A 21,829-nucleotide genomic window follows, 5' to 3' on the forward strand; every position below is an offset into this window, starting at 1 on the left:
ATAAATGCATTACAAGAGGGCAGGTGATCAATATCTGCTTTTTAGCTTGAAAGAGGTGTTTATCACTTCCTGCTAGTCATGCAGAGTTGGTAAGCTTTGTAGTCTTTCAAGTCTTGGTATTTGTAAGGCTGCCGTGAGCCTGGATTTCTCCTTGCTTTGCCACAGAATGCAGTGTGTTAGTGTGAGCACTTCAAGAGGCATTTTCCATCAATGCTCTTCTGGCAGCTGCCTTTTCTTTATGCTTGCCTCAGCTCTTGGGTCATGGAGCATTGGTAAAAGTTCCGTAGGTGCCTGGGTGATTTAGGTCCTGTTTACCTGTTTGGGTTCCAGACCTGCTTGCTTTCTGTGGGCACAGTTTTAAAGCAAAGAAAAACCCAAACCAGGGAAGATTGGCCAGTTTTCTAGTCAGACTGGCTTGGTGGTTTGAAAAAGCAGCTCAATGTTTGAGGGCTTATCTAAAATCAGGCCATGAATCTTTTGGGTTGTGTTCAGAGGTGCAGTAAGAGGGGTGTAACCTCCCTGCAGAGGAGGCAGGAGGGTTGATTTTTACCCAGGGTAATATCCTAGAGCAGGGTGTGGAGCAAAGTGAAATTAAAGAAGTCCCCCTCACAATTTCCTTACAATTTACTGTGGTTGTTTTTCTGCTACCACCCATCAATTTGCCTCCTCCCTCTTTAGATTACACACTAACAGAAACATGCCAGCACTGCATAGAGAACAGTAATTAAAGCACTTGTTACTTTCTGCACCATTAGTCACTTGGTCTTTATTCGTCTGTGTTCTCCTGGTTAGTCCCTAGCTGCAGGTTCGACCTGTCCTGTGTGGTGTGCTGAGACTGCATATCTTGGAGGGAAGACTCTGCTGTTGCACAGTATGATGCTACAGCACAGCATGGCAAAGCTCTTGCTTGTGGTTTCTGGAGTTGGCACTTAATTTGCATTATTTTGCCTGTTTGCTGTCCCTAGCAATCCTTGCAGTGTGTTCCTGCCTGAAGCATGTTGAGCTCTGGATGTGTTTCCAATCAGGGATGTCCTGTGAGTCAGGTCTGCTCTCCCACCAGGCTGCTTTCAGATAATATGGCACAACCCATTTGTCACCCATCAGTGCTAGAATATGATTCAGATTAGATTTGGGCTGTTGGATAGCTGGAGAGCGTTGGCTGGGGTTGTTGAGGACCAAAGTGTGTACTACTGTGTGGCTTGCAAGCTGTATTCACTGATTAAATAAATATCACCGTTCAGTGATATACTAATTATATAATCTTGTTAGAAAATGTAGAATATATTTTATGTTGCACACAGTAAGTATACAAACCTATATATGTGATATTTCCTTTGTAACACACAGTTGTATAAAAAAATACTCCATGTGAATATAGCTATAAAATATTTAGTGGAAGGTTTGTTGATTGTTTCAGTTCAGACTTTAATTTGTCAGGAAATATCCTATTCATCTGTGATTAGTTTTGTGGTTGTGAATAACCAATAGTAGAATAATAAATGTAATTGTGTAATATGAAGACAAAACCACACTAATCTAATGCAAAAGAGGAAGAAGCTTGGGGAGAGCTAGATAACATTTTTGTCATGGAACTAAACTCACTAGTGTATTCAGCAGAAAAGTGCTGCTCTCCCGTTTAAGTTCTCTTTCGAAAAAAGCCAAAACCCAAACCCTCCAGTGCAATCCAGAATAATTAGGATGACTCTGTTTTGCTGAGCAGGGTGACTGCAGTTTGCTGATCTCACTGTCTTTTATTTTAACAGAAACCTGAGCTACAACAAGTTGACAGAGATTGATCCTTCTGCCTTTGCAGAGCTGTCGAACCTGCAGGAAGTGTAAGTATTCCTTCAAAGGTTTTAATTGTATTTTGCCAGGGCTGCTTCTGGGCCAGGAGGAAATTGTATCTCGTTTCCTAAGACAGTACCTTCCTTTAGCTAAGTTGATGAGCAGGTCTGACTTGGTGTGGAGGTTTTTTCCCTCCATATTGTACCTGTGCTGCTTTCTTTAAACCAATCAATTAGCAGAACACAACATCCCAATTAAAACAGCAGAGCTGTTACTGGAAATCATTGGAGTTTGCCTCCCTTGGTGTTGTGCAATGCTCGAAGGGAGCAGTTTGGCACACCTGAACATACACACAAAGCTCCTTGCTGAAAGTGTAACCCTGAAGCAAGGCAGAACAGCCTGGATTGTGATGCCTGATGCCAACCTAGCCCAAATCTCCCAGGAAACAAAGGTGTAGTGTCTCCTCCTCTCTCAGACATTTGTGCTCCTTTTGGAACCAGAACAAATTCTGTTGGAAGTCTTTGCTAGGAGAGGGTAAACCAGCAGGGCTGTCTCTGCTCTGCTGGGGAAAAGAGGAGCTGGTGAAGGTCTGAGTGGCTGTGCCAGGCCCGCCTTGCTGATGAAAGAAACCCATTTCAGGGAACTGCAGGTTTTCCAAGCTCCTGATATCTGTGAAGGCTCAGCAGTTTCACTCAGAGAGGGGCTGTATTGTGAACCCTTCACGGGGATTCCTGGAGCTCCAATTTTGGGGTTTGAAAAACGAAAGTGACTGAAATTGCAGGCGGTGGGCTGAGGTAATGAGCTCATGTTTGCCTGGTGAATCGCTGGCATACTTGAGGTTTGGGCTCTGTTTGAAGAGCTACTGATGCCTCATGGGAAACTGAGAAAACATTTCCTTTCAGAAACAATACTGTGCTCTATCAAGCATTTTCTCTTGTCCTCTGTCTGTTTTCATTAAGTGTTGGCTCTGGGACTCATGGAGGGGCCAGATCCTATGATTCGTAAGTAGGCAAAAAGTGGAATTCTCCCTTACTGATGCCTGCTGGATTGGACTATGGGGATTAATGTAGCATCTCTCTCCTGGCCTGATTGCCCCTGGCTCCTCTGCTTACATGAATAGTAGGGACTTGCTGGGGATCATGATTAAGTGAGGAATATATATCAGAAGTGACTGCAGTGCTCTGAAATCAGCTCTTCACGATCTTTAGAGAGAAAGTGATGTGGGTCAGTGGAACACTGCCTGTAGGATCTGTTTTCTCAACTTCTCTTTAAACTGTGGAAAGCCTTAAATTGCTCTGTGCTTAAAGGAAAGAATTGCAGCCCTGATCCCATGAGACTTCAGAATTATCCTAACATGACTGTGGCTTAGCAATAGCTTTTATTCATGGAAGTGCCTGAAGGCGTGTGACTGCAGGGAGCATGGGGTGGGAAATGTGTGCGGCTTCTGATTCCCCAGGTAGGGAATTCCCTTGAGCCTTAAAGTGCTGCATGCGTGTAGAGCAGGACAAGCCCTGCACTGAACAGTTAAACACTATGAAAAGGTGTCAGGGTTTCAGGGGAGATAAGCAATGCAGGCCACAAAGTAATGGGCAGTTAAGAGCTGCTTGCTGTGTCAGAAAGACAGGAATAGGGAGAGAGCAGAAGAGTGAGTAGGAGGGAAAGGGAGCAGTCAGAAATGGGAGACTGGAAGGGAGGCAGAGGTCTGGAGCACAGCCTGGAAGGCAGGGTCTGGGAAGTGTGAGGGAGAAGCTCTATTAAAAGCCCTATCTACTAATCTTGGTTGCTTTTGAATAAGAGCTAAACCACAGACCACTGAAATAAACTTCATTTCACAAGGAGAACCACATCTATATTGCCAGAGCATCTTCTTTCTGAGGGTTTTTTTAAAGCACTTTACAAACATTCATGAAGTAAGCATCATGCTGTGGCATGTCTCGAGAGTAAGTCAGTGTTTCTCTGTGCATGCTGTGCTGGGCAAACCAAGGCACCCTCAGGGAAAGAGATTGCCCCAAATAATAGATGCATTGATAAGACCTGAAACCTCCCATGATGCTTCAAACATGCTGCCTGTGGTTCCTGAGCATTACACAAGGCTTAAAACTCTGTGTGTGTCTCTCCATGTGAATAATTAGTGTGGTATATTTTGAAAACATTTTGTTGTCCCTTGATTTTAAGAAAATATCTGCAGACCAAAAGATTTAAACTTCGTACCTTATCTTCAATGCTCTGTTTTGCTTTACTGAGATTGTGATAAAGTAATAGAATTTACCCTACACTTTTCCCTTTCCCTGAGTTTAGGTAGTTGTTTGTGTGGTTTGCTTTGGTGGCCTTTATGAGAAACTTTTAAAAAAAGTTTTAAGTCTGTGTAGGATGAAATTTAGTGGCTCAAAGTGATGCAAAACCCTGTGGTCCCACATGCTCTGCAATAAGTGTTGGAGGCTCAGGGTAGGGGCTGGACTGGGACATTACTTTCCTTCAGGACACATGATCTTTTTCTCATCCCCTTTGGTGGCTTCATCTAATGACAATCCCTTGGGGTCCATCCATTCTCATTCCTTGGTTGGAAGGATGGATGGAGGGTGCTTCTGTGGGGTAGGCCCTGTGGTCCTTTCTGGGGTTTCCACAGGTCATATGGATCATGGGATCCACTGAAGGTTTCACGGCTCTCAGGCTTTCTAAGCTCATTGGTAGCAAAGAAAGTAGTAACCATGCTAAAATTCCTCTCCAAACAACTCACCTTTTATTTTCTAAAGTGCCTTTCACTGAAAGCTCTGGAGAGCTGTGCTATTTTTGAGCAGGCTCCATTTCAGCTTGACACCAGCCTGGCAACTGGACTGTAAATATTTTATATGGGTGGCCCCCCCCTCCTCCTCTGGCTCAGCATCCAGAGGCAGCGGGTTTGTGTCGTCAAAGGTGAGCGCTGGGGAAGAGAAAGGAGACTGAAAGTTTGAAGTTGTTGAACCTGGCTGTTCTGTTTTGAGTGGTTTTTTCCCCTCTCTTTTTTTTCTTTTTCAATTCATGGGGGAAAAGAGAAGATGAGGGGGAAATCCCAGGCAAATAGAGAGCTTGGCTGTCTCCTCTGTGTCAGCAAGTGCTGCCTGTGAGCCAAGAGAGAAAATGAGGTGGGAGAACCACTTCTGACTGACTCCTGGCGTGACAGGAGGCTGATATATGAATATCACACTTAGGTCAGAGGAGGGTTTGACCAGTTGTCAGACGCTGTTTGGTGTCGGAGCTGCTTAACCAGAGCTGACCCAAGCTCCTCCCTCTTCAAAAGATGCTCAGTTGGATATTAATGAAAGCATGCCACAAATAAGCATTTTAATGCTCTTTCCAGCTTGCTCTGTACCTTTGAAAGTTCTAGACCATATTGTAATATGAGCAACAGTGAGCTTTTAGTTGCAGAGTGGAGCTCCTTGCTGAATTGCAATGCATATGGCTTTTTTCCCTTACGTTTTAAGGCACGGGTATAATGTCAGAGGCAGAGGAAAGCTTTTATCCCAGCAGTGCTTGGAACTTCTCGTGAAATCAAATATCTTGCCTCCTCTCAGAGGAGCCAGAAGGGAAGTTCTGGGATAAATGTGCCACTGCCCTCTCCCACCTGCCAAAAATAGTGTTAAAGGAAAGAAGAGGGAGCAAAAAACCCCAACATAATTTAGGATTGCCCCTGCTCGTGCCTGTGGCTTAGCACACCTCAGCTGTGCAGCTCTGGGATGCTGTGCTTTGCACCCAAATTGTGATCTTTTCAGGATTCCCTGTGGAAGGGAAGCACTCAGAAGGCCTGCAGTGACCCTGCAAGGCTCTGCCTCAAGCAGGAGCAATGGCATCTGAGGTGGTGTTTGGGCATCCTGGGGAGCCTGGACAGGGCTTGGCTGTGATCACTGCATCGAGCGGCGTGAGGGGGGAGTGGGCAAGAAGGTTGAGAAATTAGGTAATTTTCAAGCAGCCAGACAAGCGACTGTTACAGTAATTAATTGACTAATTCACCGTACAAACAAGGGCTCTTTAAACCGAGGAAGAGCCAGTCACATGGCAAGGATCTGTTTTCAGTCAGAAAAACACTTCAAGCATTAGGCCCTTGCAGGGGACGTTTCTGTGCTGGTGGTTGCAGGAGCGGGTGGCCCGCGGTTCCATTCACCCGGGGGCTCCCTGTGCTCCCCGGCTGCCTGGAGCAGGGCCCCGTGCCTGCTGACATTCCTGTGCCCAGCACTGTATGCTGCTGGCTTTGTGGGGAAATCCCTCTGGGACTTTCAGAGCTGGTCCTGGTGTGTTGGTTTAACAAAACCTGGTTTGTGGGGGCAGGGAAAAAAAGCTGTTCAAAACTTCTATGTCCAGCACAGAGCCAATCGCTGAAGGCTCTGACGATGGGCAGGTTACTAGCCCAATTAGACAAGTTGTGGAGAGGAGGCCACTCGGTTGTGCCCTCAGGCCCTGATCTGGTGTGGAGGGGCTGAGCAGGGGCTGCTCCTTGGGGAAGGCGTTAAATTCCTGTCCTGAGGCAGTGGGACCCATGGCCTTGGGTGCAAAAATCTCCTGTCTCAAGCTTGACTCTGTGATGACTGGAAACACAGGCCTAGTGGAGGGCTGTGGCACAATGCTTTCTTCCCTGACACTTTAGGGAGTGGGTGGCAGGGGGGAAAAGAAGCCTTGCTCTTGTAAACACAGTATGGTGGAACCAGTGATGGTGGCTCTCAGGTATTAAAGAGTAAGGTGTGGCCATCAGAGGTCCAGGCAAACCCCTTGAGAAGGAGGCCTCCGCCCCAGTGTCAGTGCCAGGCCTCCCCTGCTCCTGTATGCTTGGGCACAGGGTGCTTGGCTTCAACCCTTAATTTCTGTTTCTTGCAGGCGACTGGACAACAATGAGCTGACTGCCATTCCCTCCCTGGGATCCGCTGCTTCCAGCGTCCGCTCCCTCCACCTGTAAGTCACTGCCACCTCCTTTGGCTCTGGGCTCTCTGTGGGGTGGGTTTAGTGGCCTCTGAGAGTTCCATGTGTGTCACACTCCTGCTGACTCTAGATTTCATTTTTTGGTTTGCTGGCACCTTATTTAAGAAACAACATCTTGAATAGCGTGATTTGTGTGAGGTGCTTATGGTCAGTGGTAACTTGTGTCAGTAAATTCCACATGTTGAATAAAACTTCTTTTTTCTTTTCTGTCTTTGGGTTTCAACCATTAGGTCATATTTGCGCTATTAAATTTTACCTTTTCTTTATTGTTCTTTTTTTTTTCCTGGCCCTGTTCTGATCATTTCTTCTTTCCTCTTAAAGCCAGAGACTATTAATATCTTAATCTTGTAGGGTCCTCATTCCAGACCTGTTTTTATGGTTTCTTTCAACTTCTTTTTAACACTTCCTTTTGAGAGAGCAGTGATTGTAAAGCATGATCTGCAGAAGGTTTGAAGTTCCTAACTTTGGTAGTTTAGGTGACCACAGAAGCATTAGATACCTGAGAGCCCTCGTGTACCTGCTAGTGAGGATCTTGGATTGATGGTGCTGCTGAAAGGAATAAGATATTAAAATATCAAACTATTTAGTACCTGAAGAGTGTGGATTTCTAAAATTGTTTTTGCATGTGTCTGCTTGTAATGTGCACTGAGAAGGAATTTTGCTGAGGTATGCATGATACCTCCCAGGTTCCTGGGAAGTGTTATAGCTAATAGGAACTTCAACAAAGTGCTAGAGCAGTTCAAGTGGTGGCTTCCAGCCTGCATGGCCTTGCAGGACACCCGCAGGCAGGTATCTGTATTTTCCATGGGTTTGGTACTTCTTGTGGTGCAAAATGCCTGTGACCACACCTCCAGCTCATTGGCCTCTCTTGCTCAAAAGGCTCTGATTTACTCTGAGGCAGCCTTGATCTGTTGACTTACCATGCTGCCGCTGCCACATTTGTGCTGTGCATCAGGGTTTGAAAAAGAGCTCCAGAAATCTTACTTACGGATGGAAAGCTTGCATAGAATTTGCCATCCAGGGGTATAGTTTTAGGCCCCCCAGATCAGCTTCTCTTTCTCATGAAGTCTATAAATGCTTTGAGTTCCACAAGCCCCTGTTGTTATTTTTGCTATTAATTTAGCTGTTGGCAAAGAACCAAATTGCTGGAGCTTTGGGTTTTTTATTCCTGAAATGAAATAAGCAGTTTGGAAAGGAGGAATAATGACTGGTGGAAGGCAGTAGATTTACAGCTTCTCTGAAATTTTAGAGTGGTGGAGAAGAAAGGAGAAGGTACAAAGCCAAATGATAAAAGGATGGTATTCCAAACAGACCTGCTTAGTATCACTTTCCAGAAATCCAAAATGCTCTTCTCAGCTGCTACACGTAAATAACTCTGATAGTGGGATTTGTAATGCTGCTGTCATACTTCTGCAACAAGGGTCTCTTTGTTTAGCTTTTATTAGAGAATGCCACTTTTTTCCCCCTTGCATTTCCTTTTAATTTTTATCAGAGATAAAAATAACCTGAAAGATGTTTTAAAGTACCTGCTTCAGTCGATGTTGCTGACTCACACTGGGATGATTTGCTGAGGAAGTGAAGCTTTCTCTATCTTTGGGAGTCTTTAATCAATTGGTTGGCTTCCTAAAAGATGGTCCTTTAGTTCAACCCTAGGTTAATGGGCTTGATAGGCAAATTGGTGGGTAAAGTTATTTAGCCTTGTATGATGTAAGGAGTCAGATTATATGGTCATACTGGTTTCTTCTGGCCTTCCAATCTGTGAAGTAATAATTGGGGAGGCTGCCAAACCAAACCCAGGGTGAAGACTCATAATGAAGACTTGTGTACTGAGAAACTGGTTTATGTTTAAGTGTATAGTGTTACAGTGTATTCTTACTGCTAAAGAAAAATAAATACATTTCCTTTTTTTTTCGGTGTTTAGAAATGTGTGAAGTGTGTTTACCTCACAAACCTCTGAAGTAGGTTTTGTATATAGCATGTGGTTAAGTATTTCCAAAGGACTGTTAATGTATTATAAAAGCAAGGGTTGTATATTTGTCACTCAAAACAGCCCTCCTAAATGAGTTACTTCATCTCCTGCTCTTCCTAAACAGGAGAAGACACTTTTTCTCCTTTTGGGGCTGGGAGAAAGACATCTGCTGTACTGCTAAATTCAACTTTTGCATAAAGTTTTGTTTGGGTGGTTTTTTTTGTTTTGTTTTCTTGTTGTTGTTGTTTGGTTTTTTTAATGAGCTTTGGTTTGCATTCACTGCTTTTGGGTTTTCCATACCTGTCTCCATCACCCAAAACTTGCCTGACCCCACATATGTGAGGACCACAGGCCAGTTCAGTATATATGTAAGCGTGTGAGAATCTGTTGAAGAGAGAATTCTCAAAGCTTTCTGCAAGCCTTTGGATGTCCCAGGCTGCAGATGGACGCAGACATAACATATGTATCAAAAATGCTTTGTCCTAATATGCTGCCATGAAGTTTGGTTCAGTTTAGTTATTCCTCGAAGAATCAGTTTGTTTGTCTTGCATGTTGAAAATATTGCCAAAGTTGTTCATTTCAGCGAGAGCAAACATAAGGGACTTGATAAGGCTTTTAATAGAACAGAAGGGAAAAATAATCTATGTACGGGTTACCAAATAAAGACAGACATTAAATGCAAACATCTGTGAGTGCAAACAAAAGCCAGGAAATTCAGCTGGGAGGGGGAGAGACTAAATCTGGATTCATTCCGAAATTACATTGGAATAGCTGAGAGGAGAACCTTGCCTGAAATTCCCACAGCATTTGTAATTTAGTTACAGTTCCTAGACTTGGACATTTGGGAGTTGATGGCAGGATGTTTTCACTGACATGCCCTTGGCTGAGGATTTCCCATCCCAGTGCAGCTACAGTGTGTTAACTCTGAAGGCTCTTGAGAAGACCCTGTTACCTGATCTGGTGGGGAAAGGGATAATGGAAGAAACCATTTATTTGCAGAAGTTAGTCTGTTTATATCCAACTTCCTCATGAACTTGCGTGGAAGGACTCTTAGGCTTGCCAGGTTAAAGGAGCTGCAATCAACCCTGCACTGGTCTGTTATAATGGGTTTCCTACAAACCCCCAAGCAGGCACAAGCTCAGCCCTTACTCTGGGGCCTGTCTTCACTGCTGCATCTTAGCTGCATGTGGGTAAATGCATCCTGGAGGGATTTTGGGGAGTTTGGACAGGATGATGGAGGTGTATCCTTGTCCTCTGCCCAGGCTCCAAGCCTGATTCAGTCAGCATCCTCTGACACAGGCACACCAGCACAGGCTGTTGGGCAGCTGTAGGGCTCAGTGGAGAGTGCTAACCAGACCTCTGGAGCAAGCGTGGTAAACAGAGCACACTCTGCCACATCCATAGCTGACTGGGAATTAAGGAAGTTAACAGATTAAACACTTAAAAATAACTTTCATTTCTTTCACTGTAAGTCTTTTAAGCCCCCAGCCATTTAGGAACAAAGGGGACAGTGACCCACAGCAGTCAGCTGTGTGTTAGCAACAGGCAGAGCTGTTTAAGATACTTTGGTCCCATCATCTTGCTCTGAATAGGCACAGATAACAAGGAGCTCAGAATAGGGATTTTTGGAGCAAAAGAGTGTGAAATAGGATTAGCTGATTCACAAGAAGATGCAATGACACTGCAGTGTATTTACTGGGGAAAGCGAAATCAATAGGCCTACTCTGCTGCCAAACTGAGCAGAAAAGTCTCTTGAAGAAAATCAATCTTCTTTACAGACTCATTAATGTAACGATCAATTCACATTAAACTGTAATTAAACAGAGAGCTAATAGGAGAAGGGTAAGTGATCTACTGTGTCCCAGGCAAAATAGATCATGTAAAATTTGAAAACTAAATACACGGAGAATTGGAAACTGGGAGTGGCAGGGAACATGCTAGGACTGCTTGAAGAAGGGCTGATGAGCTCAGATGCTGGTTGGGGCAGCATGATCCTCATGGAAAGGAGGGTATTCTGTGCTATTCCAGCTGGATGTTGGGTAAAACAGGTCAAAGACTTCAGCCAGTCTCTTCCATTTGACTTGCATGCTTTCTTGTAGAGCTTTTCCTCTTAAGTACTGGGGATTCCATTATAATTTGAGTTAAATTAGCCACATTGTAAAGATTGTGACCCTTGTGTCTTGTCTAACTTTGATTTTCTTTGACACTCATTAGACCTTTGTAGTGGATTAAAGTTGGCTGGTCTCAGAGGTCCCTAATGTGGCAGAATCAGGATCACACTATTGAGCTATTGCCTCATTCTTTCATGCGAAGGCTTGGGAAAGCAGCTGTTATTTTAGTGCTGTTTGCACTGCTTCACTTGAGTTGTCAGATGGGGTTTGCAGAGACTCTTTCTGAAAACCCATGTGGTCCATTAGATTCTTTGAGCTGCTGTTCTGCTTTCACCCAAGACAAAGGTGTCTTGCTTTGTGAGCTGAAACAATGCAACCGGCCTGTGCCCTGCTGCTCTGAGTGGGATCTCTCAAATTCTTGCAGAAATCTTTCTGCAAGATCTCCCGGGAGCTGGGGTGGTGGGGTTGAGATCTGTGACTTCACTTCATCTTTGCTTTTAAGATGGTGCAGACTTGGTTGAGCATCAGAACTACAGCTGGAGTTCTGTCCAGGGCAGCCTCCCAGGGTGACCCCTGTTAGAGGGAAGAGCTCAAAACTGCTGCATCTGTGCTGTTCGTAGAGCACAGCTCAAGCCTGAGCTGGTCTCTGCACGAGGTGTGAGCTCACTTCTTGTTCCTGGCTAGGCCAGAGTAAAAACCTCTGTGTAGGCGTTGTTGAGAGCTGGGAAGTTTGGCTTACAAGAAGAATGAGGTTTGAGCTAACACGATAGTACAGACGTAGCCTTGGAGGCCATTTGTGGCCTGGGATCCTGCTGTGCTAATTGCTGTACAAACAGAACAACTGCCTTGACCCCCAAGGGGTTTAATCTGCAAGTCATCTTTGCTGGAGTTAAAAAGGGATGATCTAACAATTAGAAATAAGGAGACTACTCTGTTAATTCCATCTGGGTCGCAGCAAGAGGTTTTGTGCTCATAAGCACAAAATCCAGATGACTCAGACGCAGCCGTGTGCGGGGTCTGGTTGAAGTCAGCAGGCTCTGCTTGTGTGCAGGACGTGCCTTGGGCAGATCAGAAAACCACACTGCCTTCCACTCTTCCTAATTACTGGCCCAAAGAAAACTTTCTCTGGGAGCTAAGGCAAAGTGGTGTAGGCATGTGTAGATACATAAGTGGGAACAGATTCACCCCCAACCCCTGCTTGCATCACCTACAAGGTGTAATGTCTGCAGGGGCCAATTCTGCAGTGTTTGCTTAAGCAATTCCCCTCACAGATGGAGAGAGCTGCATTCTGAGAGTTTGGTCCACACTACAGGCTACACTACTGAGCTTCTGGGTTTGAATGTGAAATATTAATATGGAAAGGGAAAATTAAAAGAATGCCAATAGTCAGACTGTTCAGTGTGCAGCAGTGTACAGGCATAAGATATTCTGAAACCCACCTCTTTAGTTTGTTTTGCTCAGAGTTCATATTAAGGCTCTGGTGCGTAAAGTCTGCAAGCTTTTGATGCCAAAGACTGCAGGAGCCTTTCCCAGTGGAGGAAACTGTCATTAATCATGTGCTCCCAAGCACCAGAAGAGACGCTGTTTTGACTTGTCTTTTGGGTTGTTGGAAGTGTTCTAATCATTTGCATATCCTCTTTGAGCTTTTAGATATAACACGAGCATATGGAAATGGCAAAGGATCTGAGGCTATTGCAGGGAAATGAGTAATCATTTCTTCTAGAAAAGCAACAGCGGTAAAGCACACAGTTATCAGACTCAACAAAAGAGCATCAGAAAGTAATCTGGGCACATACAGTGTAGTGTAAAAATTGGCCAGAGGATAAAGATAGTGAAAGTTGGTGGCAGCTCATGAAATAACAGTTACCCCTGGAGGCTACTCTATTGTGTATTAACAAGGATGAGCGTTTTGTGCAGCCGTGGCAGCTTCTTCTTGTAGAGAATTGCTTTGAGCTGGGCCAGATCTGCTCTGGCATCTGTGTGCTGCTTAGCAGGCCATGATGGGTTAGTATGTGTCTGGAGGAGGGAGAGGACATGAGCAGTCTTGTTGGACAGAGCGCAAGGTTGGGAGTTGGAATACTGGAAGAGGATCTTTTTGTGCGTGACCCACATATTCATTACACCCCAAAGTAAATTCCGCTTTGGGCGGATTTGCTTCCTCTGAGCTGAAGAGGATCTTCCTCAGCGCAGATGGAACTCCTGGATGTAAAGCATCTCCGAGGGCAGGTGCATATTTTATGTACAATGCACAAGGTGGTTTCCAAGTTCTGTCCCTGTACAGATCAAGCCTAGATCAGTTGTTAGGGTCATTTGCAACCATGATCTTTTGTTAAGGTCAGTATGAAAAATAGCTTCATATTTGAGCCTTAGAATAGCCCAAACTTGCTACTATTAATATCTGTGGTAGATTGACTGTCACATTTAATGGCATATGGCAAATAAAGCACACATCTACAAAAGCAATTCCTTTGTTAGTCTTCACAGACCAAGCAGATTTCAAATATAAATAGCTTGCTGTGTTGAACATTTTTTTAGCATATTGGAGTTTCCTGCCTAAAAACTGCTGGTAATGGCAATTAAGTTTGCTCAGAGGTGAGTAAAAGTGAAGTTGAAGCTACAGTAAAAGCAAGTTAAATTATTTCAGGGTAAAATTCTCTACCCATTTTCCTCTCTGAAAGCTTGACCAATTCAGTTTTTGACAAAATTGCACAAAATCAGGAAGCTCCCAGAATGTGTTCCTGCTTCCCTACTGAGATTGACCAGTTAGTCGTCACTGTCAGTTATCCTGGTTGTAGACAGTGGTGCTTGCTGAGAGCATCAGATAGATGCCCAGAGAAGTAAGAACAGGGGTGGGGGTAGAATTGTGGGGTTTAAGTTGGGTGCCATGAAACACTAGCACCATTAGGAATAGTGTAGGGTGAAGAAAATGTTCACTTGAATGTGATCCTGCCGTGTTCAGGTTGGAAGAGATTAGCAAAAAAGTCTATAGAAAGCTCATTTCTAACTGAATAAAAGCCAGCTATGTGCTGGATTTTCTCTTATTTTTAACCCATGTCAAATTCCCCAGTTAATTGCAGAGGTGAACAATAGAGATCATGTCAAAAGTGATTATCTTGCAAAACCAGCCCTGCTGGGGGTGTGCGGTGTGGAAAATGTGATTGCAGGTTAAGGTAGATGAGACAGTGATCTGTCACACCTTCAGATGAAGTGATCACTTGAGAGGCCGCCCTCCCTTATGTGTGTGCATAACTTGTGCTTGTTAACAGGAATTCCACGTGAATATTGATTGGGAATAAGTGGTCGGGTGAGTACATGTTCTGCCTGTCAAACCGTTTAATGTGCAATTGCACATCAGGGAAAATAGCAAAGGCAGCTGGAAAATGAAACAGGAGTGCAGGGCTGTCCGAGTGAAAAGACAACTGTGTTAGTGGTCAGATCTGAGCAGATAAAAACGAATTGGGGAGAGGTAGAATTAAGAGTTGATGGCAAAAGAAAGAATCTATAAATGGCTCATGGATTTTAGACTTAAATATCATCTCCTGTCCAGTTCATCTACTGCAGATCACACACTGTGTGCAAGCAGTTGCTGAACGGGGTGGTGATTAGCAATGAGCAATCAGGCCAAGGGATTGGACTTTTGGTAATCCCTCAGGTGCCCTGGAAAAGGAACACCTTTTGGTGATCTTACTAAGATATTTTTGCCCTGAAGATTGTTTTCTTGAGAAAGCAGTCATCTTTTTCAAAATAAGAGGAACTGAAGAAGTAAATGGTCTTATTAAAGAAGCTTGAAGAACTTACTGGCTAAGTAGTGGTGAATGCTTACACTTTACAAGATCTTCACCAGGGAACCTTGAACAGCCAATTTTACACCAGCCAGAGGCGGTTCTACTCTAAAACCCAAATTTTCTCTTCCCTGGATGTTTTGACACCTTGTTCTGGGGTTTCCCAGAGCCACCCTTCCTACTGGATGAGCTTTATTAGTAACAGGGTGCCTGGACTTGTGAAGAGCAGCTCTTTTCTTTGCTAGCTTGACCACTGCTTTTCCACATAGGAGCTATTCCTTCTTGCAGGCTGAGCAGTGTGAGCCAAGCAGAGCTCAATGAATTCTGCCCAGAGGCAATCCCTGTTCCTGTGACCTTGCTGACAAGACAGATAAGCCCTTTCAACAGAGCACAAGTGTGTGTCATGTTGGAGCAGATGAAACGCCAGCCTATCTACATCTCTCAAGTGTTAACAGGAGTTTGACTGGCCAGTCAAAAATGTGTTTCTTCAAATGCTGCCTTTTTCAAGAGACAGGTCTTTTAGCAGCTTCTGCCGCAAGTTCCATGAGACCAAGAGTTTGATAGTCCGGAAGATGTATTCAAGTGTGTTGTCCTTTATTGACCTCTCTTATCGTCAGTGGAGTTAAATCCACCTGCTTTCATTGTGTTCCTGTCAAAGGTGGGAAAAGCCCCTGTGTCACATTGTGGCTTAGAGGCACAGACAGTGCATGCTATCAAGAAATCTGCTTGCAGTTACAAGTTGGATTAAAATTGCAGCATCATGGGCAGAGCCATTGCATTTGGTTTGCACTTGAATTGCTTCTCCACTTGTGTTATTTTCCCCTCCTCACTCCCGTGGAGAGTCAAAAGCAAAACAAAACCACCCACAGAACACATGCACTATCTAAGAGAGGCTGTGGTGGATCTTATTTACTTTGATCATGTATTACACAAAGAGAAACTAAAATCAGTATCAGGATTTAAGGATAAAAGTGCTTCCATGCCCTGTGCTTTTGGACCTTCTTGGCTTTCAAATGGAAATGCCATCCTTGTTGATTAGAAGCGCAAAACTTGCATGCAATGAAATGAAAGGAGGCTGCTCTCTCTGCTCCAGTTCCTGCCCTGTGCTAGTTCCATTGACATCTGGGCTGAATCTGATTTTTAGGTGTCTGTTCTTCCTTATCACAAACCTGACTCATCTTCTAGGCCAATGATAAGGTGGGGGGCCTAGGCAGCAGCCCTGACGTGGGTGCCGTGCAAGTGTGGGGCTGTGGAGAGCAGGAACTCATCAGAGCAGCAACTGGTGGGGTGAAGCTGGCCTCTTTCTTGGCTTCAAGGAGTTGCTTAAGCATTTAATTTGTGATAGAAAATTGAGTTTGGCTGGCATGTATCAGCAGCAGAACAAAGCCCTTGAAGGAGAAGCATAAGAGGAAAAGCCAGTGGTGGAGCAAGAGAGTAGCGGACCAAAGACATGAGATGTAGAACATGGAAACACTGACCTGACTGTCATCTGCCAGCAACTGAATGACCCCTTTCAAATACTGATGCAGCCCTTCCTTCAAAGAGTCTCTGCTGAGCCCCACGACCCCATTCAGACAGCTGGTGCAGAGCCCTGTGGTTTCCTGAATTCTTGTATGAAAACTGCCATTTACCTTATATGACTCCTCTTCCTTCTTCTCTTTTTTGTCCCATAGGACAATTCTCCTCCTTAGCAGAGTTCAGCACTCAGAAGAGCCTCTCCTCTCCTTTGCAGCCTTTCTCAGTGCTTGCTCCAGATGGAGGTCAGGGAATGTGAGAAGTGACGGGAGCAGTGGTTTGGACTGAGAGCTGGAGGAGGGGGTGAAAGACTAGTGCAGCTGTGAGTGCTTGCAAACTGCCCCTTTCAAAACCAGCACTGATGGTGCTCAGTGGCTTAGAGATCCTGTTCCTCCCTTGTGCCTTTGGCCAAACTGCATCACTGGCTGGGCAGCCCCTGCTGAAGATATGTGGCCCCAACCCTTGCAGGTGCGTCCTCCATCGAGGGATGCGCTCAGGGCTCTGCATATAATCACTGGGATGGTTTGGGGTCAAGCTGCACATGAGGCCATGAGGTTGTGCTCTGGTACTGAGTTCATAAAAGTTCAGGGAGGCTCATTACGGAGGAGCTGTGCCAGACAATGAGAGATGCTTTGCACAGCCTGTTTAATGGATCTGTGTCCTTTGTGAATGCATCATTTTAAAAGCTGCTGCAGAGCACAATCTTGATGAAACATCCTGTGTAACCAGAAGAGAGCTGGTCCTCTTAGAACCACCCAGTTGCTGATGGGGGGACTGTGCCCGTAACAGAGACTGTCTTGTCTTCAAGAATCTTAATTTGCTTTCATGTCATAGCAGGTTGTGTAATCTGCTGAAGAGATAAGACAGCCTCTGTTTCAAAGATGACTAACTTCTAATCCTGCCTGTCCCACACATTTTGTTCTCATAGTGGAATGAAATGCTGAAGGCTTAGGAAGTTGTATATTGCAAAAAATACCCAAAATCATATGGTGGCAAGTCAAAATCCAGTGAAAGGAAATGTAGATCAAAGTGAGGGAGAGAGCTTTGAAAAATGACATGACTTACCTCAGTGGATCTGGCACACAGCATAAGGTCGTGTAAGAAGTCAGAAAGTTTACAGTGCAGAAATATTCAAAGAGAATATGTATCTCACTTGGGTATGTGGTGGTTTTGGTTACAACAGAAGAAAGGCTTTCCTTCATGCGGTTCATACTGAACCTAACAAAACCCATTAATGACTATTCATCAGATCCAGGCCTTTGCTTACGTCCAGCTGCTATGACAGATTCTAAAGAGAATGCTTGATCCCTGCCTCTTGTCCATGTGGCTGCCTTACGAAAGAGCTGTGAGAGTGTGCCTGGCAGCAGGATAACATCTGCCCATGGTTGGGTACCCTGGGCACAAGGATGCTCTGAGGCCACTGGGAGTGCACAGGGTCAGTGGTTTCAGTCCATCAATGTGAGAGGCAGATGAGCTTGGTCCCGTGAGTGACCACAGAGTAGCCTTTAATAGACAGGGAAAACACAGCCCCTGGGTACACTGGGCTCACATGAATAGTCCTGTTGACTGCAGTGGAACTATTTGTGTGAGTAAGAGTTTGCTTGTGGGAATAGAGTTCATAGCACAGCCCTCTGCAGGTGGCAGCTGCTCCCAGGCCCAAAGGGGTGAATTAGCAAATCTCATCCCCCAGACTGATTTCTGCCTCCAAACATCCATGACCTGGAACAGAGACAGTCACTTCACTGTGAAAGGTTGAATTTTTTTCATCCCCTCCTCCTTCAAAAAAAGCCCCATAACCCAGGTTGTTTTTCAAACCCCCTGTCTCGTCCCATCTGTGTTTAGCTGGGGGTAGTTTGCCTCATGCTTCTCCATCCTAAACCACAAAACAGGGTGAGAACATGACCTGATAAATAAAAGTCCCCTGGAATATATCTGGTTTGAAGCTGATGTACAGCAGATGAAGAAATTGTCTTCAGATTTTCTGCTCTAGTTAAATATAGTTGGAATAGGTCCATCAGTCTGTTCTTGCATTATTCCTATGTATGATTTTAAGTGAAAAACACTGTGAAATGGTCATGGATTTTGTCTGCTGCATCCTAGACCTTTTTTTGAAGGAGTGCTAGGGAGAGGGAAGATCCTAATTTATGGTCTTGGGTAGAGCACGTAAACCTTTAAGGGAAAGTTCGGATATCCATAAAAAATTGTGCGGGTGGCTTTTTTTGGTTGTTTGGGGTTTGGTTTTCTGGTTTTGGGCTTTTTGGGGGTGATGTTTTTTGGGTTGGTTTTTTTTTTGTGTGGCTGACCCTAAAATGCAGTGGCTGCCTGGCCTGCCACTGCTCTGCTCTTGTTGTGTGTGCAGCCAGCACCTGAACAAACAGAGCTGTGTCTGTGACAGCCTGGGAATCTACCAGGATTCCTCAGGGGAAGGAGTGATTCAGAGCATCTGAGAAAAGTGGGGGCTGCTTCCATGCATCCTTGCTTCCTGTCCAAACAATAACCCATGCAGCCTTACTCTGAAAGGACAGTGGGGCCGTTCCCATAAGTACATACAGTGTGTTTGTGCTGGATAAAAATACACATTCTTGTGACAGTCCAAAATCTTGTGCCTCATGGATTATTCTGGAAAGGCTGATAAGACAATGCAAAGTGTCAGACAACTAGTGGGGGTTTCCAGAGCACTTGGGAAGTGTGAGGGCTCATGCACAGCCAGTTCAGTTTTTCTGGGAAGGTCTCATATGAAGAGCTAGAGGATGATGTGGCACAGACTTCCAGCATGTCACCTGCATGTTTACTTCATCTTCTGCTGCAGAGGTGGCTTCACTCTACTCCAAGGCAGACATTTCACAGGCTACAGTAGAGGAAAAAATTTTTCTGAAATAAGTCTTTGGAAGTAAAATTTATAAATAAAATGTTAAAATCATATAAGAAGTTCTGCACTGATAAATTGTTTGAACTTTGAGTCAAAGTTGATGTGCAGGTCCTGATGACATTCTTCCCCTTCCTTCTTTCCATCAAGAGATCTCCGATTATTGACTGTAATAAGGTGACCAGGAACAGCAGAAACATTGATGTTGCTGCTGTTGTAAAGACAAATTCATCTTCCAGATTATCAGTTACCCTCCTTGCCTGTTAGGAAAATTGCTCAGGCAATTGCATTGCACTCTACTCTGAAACCATGATTTTATTTATCACTTTTCGAGTTTGTGTAGTGAGTGATGGGCTAAAATCAAATGGCAAATCATGTAAGGTGAAAGCTTAGGAATCCATGTCTTTGATCTTCTATGTTTCTAGGAGGATCAGTACTGGATCTCCATCTCCTCTGAGCTGAGGAGGAGGAGGGCAGGTAGTTCCAGGCATGTGTTAGTCACAGTGTATGTGATCCTTCTCCGGTTACTCTGCCTTTGAAGTCCCTCTCTTTGCGTGGCCAGTCTCTGGCACCAAACCTTGCCTGTCCTTCAGTAGCAAACCCCATAACTCACTCTGATTCCAGCATTTCATTACTTCAATACTTTGTCAGTATGGAAATACTAACCAAACCCTGAACGTTTTAAATCTATCCTATCTCTTTCTAGTCCTGTGATCTCCCTCGTACGCTAATTTTGAAAATGTGCTGGCATATTAACAGAACCCTGCCCGAGGTGTGGAGCCCCTCTTTAGAAGCTCGATTTTATTTTTGATGCCTATAACAGGTGCTGGTTTAATAGGTTTGCTGTATTACAGCTTTCCTTTTTCTCTGGTGAGCCCGGCCAGATCTGTAAGCTGACACTACATGAAGGCCAGGCATGTGACTTCTCCCTGACTTTAGCCTCCCTTCACACCGAACATTTGCGCAGCAGCTACGGCAGCCTTAATTCAAGCTCTCTCTAAACCAGGAGGTTTTGGGCTGATTTAAATGCAATGCCAAGCCCCTCACGCATTCCCATCCGGGGGTCTGCTTGCTTGGATTTTCCGCTGTCAGCTTTCGAGTGGGCAGCACCTGGGGGGAGTGAATGTGGCTCAAACAGCAAAGGAATGTGTTTGTGCTGCTCTTTGCATCCATTTCACGCGAGGAGGTTGAAGCTACAGTATAAATTAAACTGAGTGGCGTTTCTCCTTGCTTGCTGCAAAGAGGAAGGTGAATTCTTCCCCTGTTAGGTCTGGTGGAAAATGTTTCACAGCCTGTTTATCAAATAAATATTCACAAAGACGCTTCAAATGAGGAAACACATCGGGATTAAAGTGTAACTTTACCTCTAAAATACAAGCTGAGATTCCTGGAAATGCTGCAAGCCTTTGACTTTGCGCCACCTGTTATTTTCCTGCCGCCCCCTTCAGCTCCCTCCCGACAGAGAGCAAACCCAAACACGCTTTGGCTTCGCTGGAACGTTCTGCTTGTTTTTCTCAGCCCAGAGGAGCAGAGAGCGCGCGTTTGCTTCCTCATGGGGTCCTCATGGGCTTGGTTCAGCAAAGAACTGGCTGAAGTTAGTCCAAATCTCCTGTAAGCCCAAGAAGTCTGTCCAAGGGCGGTGCAAAGTGCAAGGGCTAAGAGGCTGTGCTACCTCAGGGTGTTGAACTGGGATTCAGGCGGGTTAAACTGAGGGGCTGGAGCAGCTCTGCCCAGCTCTCCTCTCCCTCTGCGGCTGTAGCTGGTGCTGACCCGAGGATGAAGAAGTTCCTGAACAAGTGCCATGTGTATAGAGTGTAAAAGTGATCATTGCTGACTCCAAGTTACCTTAGCTTGGCATGGAGGTGTTACAGTTCCAGGTCTGCGTTAGCTGCAGATGAGGTGTCTCTGGGAATGACGTTGGGTATGAACTTGGAAGTTCAGTTGTTTTAGCCAGATCCTCCCATATTCATAAACAAACCTAAATGGACTTGGACAGGCTCCTTAGTTCCTATGATTTCTTTTTCACTTGAGCTTCTTTCACTCTGGATTTTCAGTCCTCAGCACAGGCTGCATTATCCTAGCTGGATAGTCCTTTTCCATGCACATTGGAAAGCCAGAGGTAGAGAGGGGTTAACTTGCCCAAAGCAGATGAGTCGGTGCCAGAGCTGGGAATAGAAACCAAGAGACTTGGCTCCCACTCCAGGCTCTAATTGCACAATCTCACATTGAAGCCCTGTCATTGTATACTCTTGAGGTAACACTGGCTGAAGTGAGGCAGGGAAAGCTGTTTCCAGGCTGTGATGCCTAAGGAGTGGGGAGAGGAAAAGACACCTGGAGGTGTTGGTTGTGCAAGCACCAATTATTTGTACTTTAACGCCTGGTTTTGGCAATTGGTACTAAAATCTGATCTGTCACGTTTGAAACCAACCCAGTGTGAAGTGGTTGGGAAAAATCCAGCCCTTTTCCAGTCAGTGATAAAGGGGAGAGGCAAATTCATAACATTGCTGGTCCTTTTTTTTCTGTAAAACACCCTTGCGATGAACAGGGGAACAAAGGCAGGAGAGCTGAGAGGATCCAAGTAGTAAGAGTAAGGGTTAAATCACATTTGGGCTCTTAACAAAAGAATGAAAAATAAATTGTAATCAAGCTAGTAAAAGGTTTGGGTGATGTTGCCTTCATATCACATGCTGTGTATAGGAAAAGTCACAGGCTTTGTTTGAAGTGCAGTGCTTTGAGATGGTGCAGTGCTTTGCAGCGAACTGTCTGACATTCCCCAGCTGGGACTGGCCCGGCATGGTGTTTGGAGCTGAGAGTTACATTTGGAGTCAGCCCATGTTTGAAGGAGATGGGAAGA

At 44.9% G+C, this 21,829-nt stretch overlaps 1 protein-coding gene across 1 annotated transcript in view; it reads left to right on the top strand.

Moving 5' to 3' along the window:
* LRIG1 (leucine rich repeats and immunoglobulin like domains 1) overlaps positions 1-21,829 on the top strand; it is a 90,195-nt gene that overhangs the window by 34,712 nt on the left and 33,654 nt on the right. Inside the window, exons 3-4 of the mRNA XM_032121345.1 lie at positions 1,764-1,835; positions 6,631-6,705. Of these exons, the coding sequence (XP_031977236.1) occupies positions 1,764-1,835; positions 6,631-6,705 (147 nt within the window). The remainder of the gene's footprint in view (positions 1-1,763; positions 1,836-6,630; positions 6,706-21,829) is intronic.

This window comes from Corvus moneduloides, chromosome 11 (genome assembly GCF_009650955.1).
Source record: "Corvus moneduloides isolate bCorMon1 chromosome 11, bCorMon1.pri, whole genome shotgun sequence".
NCBI lineage: Eukaryota > Metazoa > Chordata > Aves > Passeriformes > Corvidae > Corvus > Corvus moneduloides.